Source organism: Arvicola amphibius, chromosome 12, assembly GCF_903992535.2.
Source record: "Arvicola amphibius chromosome 12, mArvAmp1.2, whole genome shotgun sequence".
NCBI classification, from domain to species: Eukaryota; Metazoa; Chordata; class Mammalia; order Rodentia; family Cricetidae; genus Arvicola; species Arvicola amphibius.
In genome coordinates this window covers 20,776,301-20,788,419 of record NC_052058.2, presented here as the reverse complement: position 1 = coordinate 20,788,419, position 12,119 = coordinate 20,776,301, and the positions used below count along the sequence as shown (strand labels likewise).

Sequence of the window (12,119 nt, the reverse complement as noted above, 5' to 3'; positions counted from 1 at the left end):
TTTGGAGACAGGGTTTCTCTGTGCAGATCTGGCTGTCCTGGAACTCACTCTGTAGACCAAGCTGATCTTGAACTCAGAGATCAGCCTGTCTCTGCCTTCCAAGTGCACCACAACAAACTATTTCAAATACTAATTTTTTAGTCATTTTTTATCTACAGGCTCCTGGGTTGTTTCTCTAGATTATCTATTATGCATAGCACTATAATAAATATGAATGTAAAGCTAACGCTTTAAGTTTGTGATTTAATTTAAGTAAGCATACAAAAAGTTATTTAACATCACTAGTTTTTTGAAAATAAAATTAAAATATACAATTAGATGTAACATCCTAAAAATTAAGATGTACATAAAACAAATTATAAGTGTGTATGAATTTGTGAATAATAATGAATAAATATTTTTAATATGTACAAGTGTTAGAAAATATTGAGCCCTGTTGATGGAATATAAACAAAGCATAATCACTGTTGAAAACCATGGTAGAAATTCCATAGATGTTAAAATAGGACTAACATATGACTCAAGAAACTGAAGATAGACTATTTCTACAACTCTCTTTTAATTTTGATCTACTTGGGTTTTTTTTTGTCTCCATCTGTGCTCTCAATCACACGGTCATGTTGAAAAGTTCTACAGTCCCAAAGGAAAGGTAGCACAGAGAGGAAGGGTGAACAGACTCTGGGGTTTCCAGCCTTGCCCAGGGTAGACACATTCTTCTCTGAAGGCCTTGGTCCAGCTGACTCTGGTTCATGTTTGACCCATCACAGCTTTCTGTTCTTCCCCTAGCTCCCTGAAGTATACACTAGTCTCAATGTTAAAGTCAAATGCAACCTTTGTAGCAGAGTTCCTCTTTGAGGGTTTCTCCAGCTTTGGTTGGCAGCACAGACTTGCTTTTTTTGTTGTTTTTCTAACATTATACTTTCTGACTCTGTCTGGCAACGTGATCATCGTGACTATTATTCACCTGGATCATCATCTCCACACTCCCATGTACTTCTTCCTAGCCATATTGTCCATCTCTGATACCTGCTATACCGTGACCGTTATACCAAGGATGCTTTCTGACCTCCTCAATCCTTACCAAACAATTGCTTTCCGAGACTGTGTGGTCCAGCTCTTCTTTTATCTAACCTTTGGAATCAACAATTGTTTCCTACTCATGGTCATGGGATACGACCGTTTTGTGGCCATCTGCAACCCCCTAAGGTATTCAGTCATCATGGGTAGGAAGTCTTGTGTCCACTTGGCAGCTGGGTCACTGGGAACTGGCCTAGGCATGGCTATTGTCCAAGTTACATCAGTGTTTAGCCTACCCTTCTGTGATAGCTTTGTTATTCCCCACTTCTTCTGTGATGTGAGACCTCTGCTGAAGCTGGCCTGCACAGATACCACTATCAATGAGATTATCAACTTGGTTGTCAGTGTCTGTGTCCTTATTCTACCCATGGGTGTGGTCTTCATCTCCTACATTGTGATCATCTCCACCATCCTTAAGATTGCCTCAGCTGAAGGTCGGAAGAAAGCTTTTGCCACCTGTGCCTCCCACCTCACAGTGGTCGTCATCCACTATGGCTGCACTGCAATCATTTACCTGAAGCCTAAGTCCCAGAGCTTGCTCGGGCAGGACAGACTCATCTCAGTGACTTACACGCTTATCACCCCCCTACTGAACCCTTTAGTTTACAGTCTGCGGAATAAGGAGGTCAAAGACGCCCTACGCAGAGCCATATGGCAAAAGCCACTTACATCTTAATCGGGCTCATTTGCAAACTTAATTTCCTTCAGTTTGTGAATATGCACTTATTTTAAGTTGTTTTTAATAATGCCTTTACTTGTGGTATCAAGAAGACCAGAATATACTAATGGTTAATAATCTAGAGGCTTCCTTCTATGCCCTCAGAATTCTCTGTGCTCTTCTCTAGAGGAGTGAGATAATGATTTTTATATATTTAGTATAAGTAGAAAGAAAAATTATAAACCTGGGTTACTTATGTCCAGAGGCTTGACAGGCTTTTAATTGAAAGCTTTGGAGCAACTATGTGTGTCATGGTTGACTAATCACTTCCCTGTCAGACTCCTTTAAACCTAGACCTTGTTCAAAGCCAGAGGCAGACTGCTTTGTATACAGACCTGTTCATATATGCACATGGCTGCACTCTCCACAAAAATATTGTGAGTTGAGGTCATGTATCACCCAGTCACTTTCAAGCCAATGATAGACTTCATATATAAAGGCAGAAACCATAAAGCTTGTTGTGTACCATAAGCTGGTACTATGTGTGGTGTGTAGCTACACTCTGCGATATTGTCACAACGACAAAACTGCTTATAAATTATTTCTCAGACTAGATCCTCATTGGTAGACATACAAGACTGTATCAATTCAAATTTGTTAGAACACGAATTCATCAAGTTTCTAAATCTGATATATATCAATTATGGAAACAAGTGTAGAAAGACATGTGTGTTGTTGCTAAGGCTGCTGGTGCAGTAAGTGTAAAGACATGTCTTATATCTTATATTCTGTTTCATGAATATTGCATTAATACTTTGTGATGACTTGGAGGATTTTTCAAGTATGTCTTTGAAGTGCAGGGCATCACAGAGGTAAGAAAGTCAAATAGCACCAGCTCTACAGAAAGTACAGATTGAGCTATCCACAATCCTATTATGCATACTTGAGAAAACTCAGACCCAGAATAAGACCACACTGACAAGGTTAGCTTTGTCCACCCTTTCAATTCTGGAATAAAGAAAATGGGTACGGAGACATCACTGTGAAAAGAATATCAGATCCACTGTTTGGCAGTTGTGGAGCACATCCATGAAAGTGAACAATCTGTGATTTGATTTAGGATAGCATGTGTCATTTTGGAAAAAGAAAAGACGAGAATATGAAGTCTACTCAGGGAATGAACATGGAGTGCTATGTCTTTACTACATGTTCAGATTTCCAGAAATGGTGAAGGTGGTTCCTTTTGGCAGAGTTGATTAAAAGACAATTTTTAAAAAATGGCTTAGCAATTCCATTTAATTAAAAATGTAAAGTAAAGATGTGATGGGCAGTGGAACAGCATCACATGTCTAAAGATGAATTTGTCAAAGGCTGATGTACATCCCCATATAGTACACTTTAGGATCCACACATGAACTCTCTGGGTAACCTAGAATCCTGGAGTGAGGCTCTTAGTGAGTCCCCTTCAGGAAGTGTCCTTGCTAAGGATCTGAATCTCTGGGTTTTTAATCATGTTTGGGGGATGGGCTGCCTCTAGTGGTTTGTCTGTTCCATGGTGTCTCCTCCCTAAGATGATTATGAAGAGCTTTCTCGGGTCCAGAGCTGGCATCCGTGAGCTTTCGCTGTGACCATTTCCCACGCCAGCTTTTCTCTTTCACCTCTGCTTCTTTTGCCCGCCCGAGCAGAGGTGGGGGTGCTACATTCAAGCCTCTACCCTGGAGTTTGTCTCCTGGGGTCACCAATCTGCAGCTGTATTTTAGAATTCCATTTCTAGAACAGCTGGCGTGTGTGGAAAAACCAGTTATCAGCCTTAACGTATTCTAGTGCAGGTGGATGAGCTCTGTTCTTTCAGATTTAGAATCTGTTTTTGTTACAAGTGCTGAGTTATATCTACCAGGACACAGTCATTTTGAAATTTTGTTAAGAATTTTTGTGTCTGAATGTTCTGGAATTTCAGGTCCTTTTCACCCGATCCTACAGCATTGCAGAGAGGCTTTGGCCCACCGTCTGTGCTTACTGAGCATCAGCAAGACTGACAGTACACCTATGCCTTTTCAGTTTGAAAATGGACGAATACAGATGTTACAAATGGTATATGCAGATGAACTTGACAGCGATTCCGAGAGCATCATTAGAGTATGGCTCTAATAGGAAATACTGTGACAAGTGAAGTGGGGACAAGAACTTGCTAAGTAACAGTTCAGACCTGGGCAGATGATTTAGGACAGGAGACAAACCTTAAAGTCATCCATAGACCCAGGCTGCTTTAGGGGCTTGTGCCTGCCACAGCAGGAATCTGCATCTCTGAGTTTAGAGAGGTGCCCCTCTGTGCTTCAGTTCCCGTTTGATGAAGAGGCGTTCACCTTTCTTCTAAGAACTTACTTCCCAAACAGTCTTTCCTGATACATCTTTTGCCAAATCGTTATTCTGGAGGCATACCAGGAATTTATCTTCCAAGGTCACAAGCCAGGAGATGTTCATTTGTTTTCCCATCCCCTAAGTATCAGAAACTCATAAGGATGTGTGATTTTCTGTTTTGAGGGAGAAAAAAAATGTTGCTTTATGCTCTGTCTTGGACCAGCTTAGTACAGGTCAGAAGTGACCAAGGAGGACAAACAGGTAAATCGAGAAAGGAAATTTCTTAACTAACCTGTATAACATACTCACTCTTTGACATAGATCAAAATATTTCACATATATTTTTTTAAAAGACACTTTAAGAAAGGGTATAATCTGGGGACCACTAACTATTAGAATGGTAATGTAATTTTCTAAGTTACTTCTGTAATAGAATGCAAATGGCCATGAAGGCGAAAGAAATAAAATAGAAATGGCAGGCACAGATCTGAAATTACCTGGGAATTTATATATGAGAATCAGCACACCAAAGTGGTGACAGATCCGGGTGCCCAGTGATAGGGCATGAAAGGAAATCCACCCTGGCACTGGGCGGGAAATGATTGCTGAACCCCCGAGTCTAGACTGTCACCACAAGTAAATGAGTGGCAATGTCTGAGAATAGGGAGACTCTAAGACCGCCTTGTCCAGTCCCTTCCCATACAGGAAAAACAAAATCTCAAAGGCTTGCCAGTGGCCTGGCCCAGTCCAGCACCCAGTGAGAAGCAGCGTGGACTTCCATCTCTCTGCTCCACCCATGGCCACCCCAAGCTTGACTGGGCTCTAGGGAGGCAAAAGTGAAGAGCAATAGTCAGGATTCTAGATACTCCTCAGAAGTCTCTCGAGCTGATCAAGCCTGGAATTTCCGCCCTCATCCAGCACCTCTCTCAGTTCCTAACTCTGAGTATTTGGCATCGCAACCAATTCTGAGATAAAGGAGGAACTTCCTGTCTAGCTCAGCACCGGAGACACTGACACTGTAGGAAGCTGTGGAACAATGAGTCTCGAGTGTGTATATTGGCAACAGTGGACTGAAGGCTTTATCCTGATATAAGCCTTGGGCAGGAAGCAGAGAAAGTTTCCCATAAAATCACCCAGGAGTTTCCTGTGGGGACTTTTCCCTGCCTGTATCCCAGAAGAAATCACTTCCGCATTCACCACACCTATTTACATGAACCCATGTGGCAGGGATGGAGTCATTCCTTATCATATTAAATGAGGAAAATGTTGGGGAGGATGAAAAGAAGGGGGTTCACATACTATATGCATATGCCCTTTTTGTTTTAAAGCTGAAGTAATTACTATGTATATCCCACTAACATTTCTTGATAAAATGAAAACTTCAGGTTTAGGCAGGGTTTCCAAATTGCCCTCATACTGTTTCCCACAATGTCAGTAGGTGTAGAGTCTGGGCAAAGTCAACACCCTCTGCTCTCATGGAATGTCGTAAGTGCCAGTCTGGTACTGACAGCATGGACCCTGTCTCTTAGAGTTTTTCTTAAGCCTGAACTCATTTTCTGCATGAGCATAGGCAGGAACTCAGACATGTTGCCTGTCCTCATTCTTATTGAAATGAAAAACTTGACTCATAAATATACAAGCAGGTTGTCTCAAATCATAAACCTAGAACGTAAAAGAATAAAGATTTTGATCCATGTCTTATACTGTGTGACTAATAATGGATATCTCTGCAGGGAAGAAACTTAACCCAGTGCACACTCTGAGACAGACCCAGGCCTTCACTGAATGGCTTGGTAACAGAATGAAAGAGATAAACACAAACCTATTCCCTTTACTCAAGAACTCATTAGGAGAATTACATCAGTGATTCTCAACCTTCCTAATGCTGCAACCCTTTAATACAATTCCTCCTGTTACAGTGACCCCAACCATAAAATTATTTTCATTGCTTTTTGATAACTGTAATTTTGCTACTGTTGTAGATCATAGTGCAAGTATCTGATATGCAGGATATATTTCCATTGCTACAGATTGACCCAAAGAGGTCATGATCCACAGGTTGAGAACCTCTGTCCTAAACTATAAGCCATGTTTATCATTTACTGAATTTCTCAAAAGCCATTGCCTTGCTCCTCTATGGGGATATGATACAAGTTGCAACTGTAAGATTGGTTTACCCGACAAGGCTAAATTGATTATATATGAATCCTGGTATGAACTTCCCATGCTTTGGGGTCATCTCAATTTTTATCAAGAATCAAAATCTCCTAGCAATGGAAAGCAGAGTATGAAACATTGCCAACCTCACCAGTGTCCTACTATGTCTTCTTGTACCTCCTTCTTACAATGACCAGGAAAGGTTATTATAATTTGTGCCCTCATGGGTCTTTCTTCTAGAAGTAAGCAAACAATTGAAGAAGTCCAGAATCTCTAAGGGTACCATGCCACACAACTCCACACTTGCTTTATTCAAACTGTGCTTCCCTTTTACAAATACAAAAAAGGGTATCAACTCATTCTTTAAATTATTAAACCAGTGTTTATTGTACATTTGCTATTACATGTCACTTAACCAGCTGCAGACAGTTTAATGAAGCATTTATGCAAATCCTGGGGCAAGACTTTTCCATGGATACTGTGATTGACCTTTGACAGTTGAGAAGCTATGGAAAATCACTGTTAAGAATGCCAGCAACGGCATCAGTCCCTTTATGTACCTAGGTTAGGCATTAAGCTTTAAGGTTTGTTGCGTTTTCTTGCCTTCTGAATCTTCATGACTAGTTTGAACTGTTCCTCAGTTGAAAACAATAACCCCGTGTCCACAGCAAACAGAATCACCACCAGCAACGGGATGATAAACTGTAGCCAATGGTGCTTGTTTTCGTAAACTAGAATGGAACACAGATACAACAATTATACAATTCAGATTCGAAACTGAAAGGGGGGGCTCTCAGATACATCTTCCTTAAGAAGGACACAAGCATGATTTTCCAGCCTTAGTCTGATGGAATAAATGTTTTCCAGTAACCCCTGTCTATCTGTTCTTCTAGTCACTGAAAGTTATGGAAACATAATGTCATGAGCTGATAATTTGGAAGTACAAAAAGAATCACCATGGAGCCAAGGATAATTAAACATCAGAGCATAATTCTAAGTTTGGCCAACTTACACACACACACACACACACATATTACACACACACACACACCCCACACACACACACAATGGAAGTCCTAAGTGGGGAAGGCAAGGAGAGAGGAGCAGGCAGAGCCACAGACAGATTGGGGGAAGGTCCATTAACTCATTTCTTGTTTCATATTATCAATTAAAGAATAAAGACAAAATAGTGTTTATAACTTGAAATCTATGCCAATGAATCCCTTTTCCCTCAGAAAAGTGTGTGTGTGTGTGTGTGTGTGTGTGTGTGTGTGTGTATAGCTATGAGCATACCAAGATAAAGCAAATTTTTCCTCCTTCAAAGGTAAGCATTTCAAAGTTCCAAAAGGTGTTTTGGAAAAACAGCTTTTCTTATGAGCCATAGAGGCCCCACCTGCCTGGCCTCAGCGGATTCACTCTCCCTCTGCAGGGCCTGCATACACAGCTTGCAGCAGGGTTGATTTCCTTACCCACCATCCCCAGCTAAAACGGACTTGCCAAACTTTTTGTATGCTTGCTTCCTTAAACTTCCCAATTTCCAATTTGATACATACAAACAGTCTTCACAGAAGCAATTGATAATTTTAAAATGCTAATTATATTATTTTATGTCTGGACAGACCTTTACAATTTTTAAAACCATTTAACAAAAGTATATCGTTAATCTTTATACAATTTTATTTTGGGCATAGTGTTACCATCAACACTTAGCAAATGAGACCTCTGCTGTGGAGATAGGTCCTGGATCTCCTTGTTGCAAGTCTATTGGCCGTTTCAGACAATCACAGATGTACTAACTTTAAACACTGGGCTTGTACGTCCACTTTCTCTTTCTCTGCTATATATTACCTTGTTCTTTATCAACTTACATCTTACTATGGTGATTCTGACTTTCTCGGATGTGTAGTTCAGCCGCCTAAGATAGCCTGTGCAGTGATAGGTGCCACTGTCGTTAAAATTGGCATTTCTAATGGTGATTTTGGAGTTCTCATAACTGTACTTGAAAGCGAGGTCATTCCTATAGTAGATCACCTTCTGGACAGTCCCGTTCCTCCAGCCATGGCATTGGATGTCAAAGGACCCATTTTCTATTATCATCTCAGCAGAGGTCTGAAGGAGCAGCCAATCTGAAGAGCAGTCATACATTATTGTTATTTACTTAACAATGGATAAGTGTCCTAAGTGGGGAAGGCAGGGAGAGAGGAGCAGACAGAACCACAGACAGATTGGGGGAGGGTCCATTAACTCATTTCTTGTTTCATATTATCAATTAAAGAATAAAGACAAAATCGTGTTTATAACTTGAAATCTATGCCAATGAATCCCTTTTCCCTCAGAAAAGTCAGTCATGAGCCATAAAATGTCTTATAATCTACTGTTGAGCCCACTGTGAAAATCCCAAAGACCAGAATTCCCTTAGGATTCTTCTAGCTGAATCTAGTTAAGAGGGAGCACACAAAATACTCCTCCAAAAATGTTCGAATTTATGAGAACTATTTTTGGTCCACTGTTTCTTCACAGAGGCTTTTCAGTTCTGTTGTTAATTATAGTTGGCCTAAATAGTTCCTTAAAAGACAAATATAAATTTTAACTATTTGTTTAGTCTTTATTTACCATCTTCTTCCCTATATAGATCTGGGTATCAAGATATAGGACTGTGTCAGTGTTTAGGAGTTTGTTGATCATTAGTGATTATTTGTCAGTAATGACTTAGCAAGTTCAAAGAACTGTATTCTATGGCTAAAATTATTTTTAAGAACTGTAAAACATTCACAAATTGAGAGTTTGGGGTGAGAACATATCTAACTTGTGCAAGCACATTGTATTTAAGAAAAACACTTTGAGGGCTTCTCTAAAGTCTACTACCAGGAAGTAAATGACGATTCTGCATGGTTTAGTTTGTATTTAGAATGGGTTTACAGATATTAAAGCATCTTTCCTCTCAAGAAAAATGTAATGGGTAACTTTTGTATTCGAAAGATAGTTTGCTCATTCAACACGTAATGATAGCTAGATATGTTGTAATAAATTTTGGCAGTAAAAGTAATAAATAAACAATATTCATTCTATCAAAATAAACAATAGAATTATTTTTAGTAACAGTAAAGGACCATGAGGAACATGCAGAGATATCTTTCATGACTCTCAGATTGCTCAGAGCGAATTGTTACTCAAATATTATGATCCAAGTGTATATACACAGCTTTTTGCTGTGTTCATATGCTTATCACACCATTTGATCACAGAATACATGTCTACATCTAGGTAATATAGAAAAAAATCAGATCAGGGGAATAATATTCATGACTGAATAGACTATTAAAAGAGAGGATGTAAGGAATGGTGCAGAAGAAAAGTCACCGAGGTGTATTGAAAAAGAAGCCCCAAATCTCTTGGAATAACCTACATTCCTACCAGCGTCTAGTGCAGTGGTTCTCAACCTGTGGGACACGACCCCTCTGGGGGTTGGATGACCCTTTCACAATGACTGTCCAAGACCATTGGAAAACACAGATACCTTATATTATTATTCATAACAGTAGCAACATTTTATGGCTAGAAGTTACAAAAACACGAGGAACTATATTAAAGAGCTGCAGGGTTAGGAAGGCTGCAGACCACTAACTGTTCTTGTGGCTCCTTCTTCATGTGAAAGACAGACAGTATTCCCATATCCCTAGAACATACCTCTCGTCACTTCCAAGTACACGGGTTTACTCTTGTAAAGTCCTTGGTTCTGACATACGTATCTTCCACTGTCTTGAATGGTGGCACTCACAATGTCCCAACGTGAAGTTGTCACTTTAGAAATGGTGCCATTGTGGAACCATTTAGTATTGTTGTCTTGAAGGGAAATGTTCGCATTGCATGTAAGAGTCACGCTATCTCCTGTGAATATTCTAATCCATGGCGGGGTCAAGGACACAACAGATTTCTGAGTGGCTTAAAGAAAGTAAAATTATGAAGATAAAGAAATTTGAAGTTGTTGAAATTTGTCCAGTCTCAAAAGTATAAACATCAACAGTCAAGCAACGGTCTCTCTTATTAGTAACAAGGCTTAGTCTTGATGTCGTCTAGGAAAGGCAATAAAGGATGACGTGAACAGTGATATGATCTCAGAATGCAGCCAGTCCAGGCATAAGTAAGGGTTCAAACACAGACGTTTGAAAACAAGTGAAGTAATTTATTATTTGATGTCATAACCTCCTCTAATTCTCTGAACTTCAAAATTGGTATTCATAAATGTAAATTGCAGGCTTTTTAGGTAGAGATTATGCTTGACTCTCCCAATCACTGCTTATCGTAATGGTTGATATGTAGTTAGTGTTTAATAAATAATTATTGAATGACAGAATGTAGAAATAAAGGATAAATATTAAAGCCTCAGTTTTATTAAAACATATCAGGAGCAGCTGTCAATCATTTCAGACTATACCAAGTATTGGTATACTTTAGTACACAATGTAAGTCAATTATATTAATTGAAATTAAAATATAAAATAGGCTTGGTAAAAGATGAGTTCTAAATTTTTTAAACTATTTAACTGTGAATATATACAGTGAGAAATGTTTGTACTTTTCAAGGCTCATGAAAAGTACCAAGAGGGGTGTCAACCTTGGATGGCTTCCAGGAGCAAGGAGATGTGGTGAAAATTTAAACAGAAGCTAAAGAACCACTCGTGGTGATGACAAAGGGTGATATAGTCAAGGAACATTATAATCAGACCCGAGGGACTTACGATAGAACCCAGTTTTTGTCGGTTGTGCAAGCTCCAGAAAGCGATGTTGTAATCGGAACTACAGGATTCTCAATTATAAAATATCAATAGTGGTAGTAATGCGAAAGTTGGATGAGTGCATGTGGAAGAAGAGAGACTTAACATTAGAACAGACATGACTGTTGACTTAAGCAGAAGAGGAGGTGGCTTGAGAGGGGAAAATGGCATATGGGAGACCCTGGGGCAGGTAATAAATTACAGGGAAGAGGGAGATCTGGAAAGCAGACTTTCTGGGAAGAAGAACATTTAGAGCTATAAGAAAACACGATGGATACAGACAAACAGCAGAAGAGAGCAATGTCCAGATACACCAAGTCCAGATACACCAAGGGAATAAGGACAAAGAACTCACCCGTTAGTGTGATGGCCAGAGCTGCAAAATGAATAAAGGGTAAGTTAGCATCTACCTCCAGTTTTCCAGGATGCAAGAAGACTGGGATAGGTGTGGGAATGAGACCCACATTCATAAAGTTTTAATGATCAGTGGGGAGAAGGAAGGGTGTTCTTTCCTCTGTCCTCCTCCATTGTTACCTGTATTATAATAGATGCCAGAGGACTGAAAAGATCCAAGCAATTAGCCTGGTTTCCCACTAAGGTGATGCTCAGCCCAGTTACCTTTGTTCCTCTCTACTACACAGTGCCCAGAAATGCCCCCATGGTTTGCATATGTGCTGCAAAGTCACCTAACAAAACCAAACCAAACGTCCCCAACTCTGATGCTCTCTAAATGCATTTTGGCCCCTTGGGGTGGAAATTCATGTAAATTCATACTTACAGAAAAACAGCACTGTTAACCACAGCTGGGTAGATCCTCCAGTGGCAGTAGCCATTGCTTTTGTGCCTTTGGGTGCTTACTGTGCCGGGGAGCTATATGGTTTCAAAAATAGGTTTGAAACCAAAAAGGAGAAGGAAATGTTTTCTGCACCATATCTGGTTCACTCATCAGCTTTGCCTGGGCTTGGCTTTCTCCAGAGATAATAACAGCGTTGTGCCAAATTGGGCAATTTTATAGTCACCCATTTGCTCCCATTGCACCTTCAGCTGCACACCTAGAACCTGGTGACTGAGTACCATGGGTCTCAGCAGAGCCA

The 12,119-nt window shown here is 40.0% G+C and overlaps 1 protein-coding gene across 1 annotated transcript; it reads left to right on the top strand.

Moving 5' to 3' along the window:
* The first annotated feature begins 811 nt into the window (after positions 1–811).
* On the top strand, positions 812–1,753 carry LOC119827589 (olfactory receptor 10J3-like). Its single transcript, XM_038349391.1, has one exon. It carries the CDS (start codon positions 812–814, stop codon positions 1,751–1,753), a length of 942 nt encoding a protein of 313 aa, XP_038205319.1.
* Positions 1,754–12,119: the final 10,366 nt, after the last annotated feature.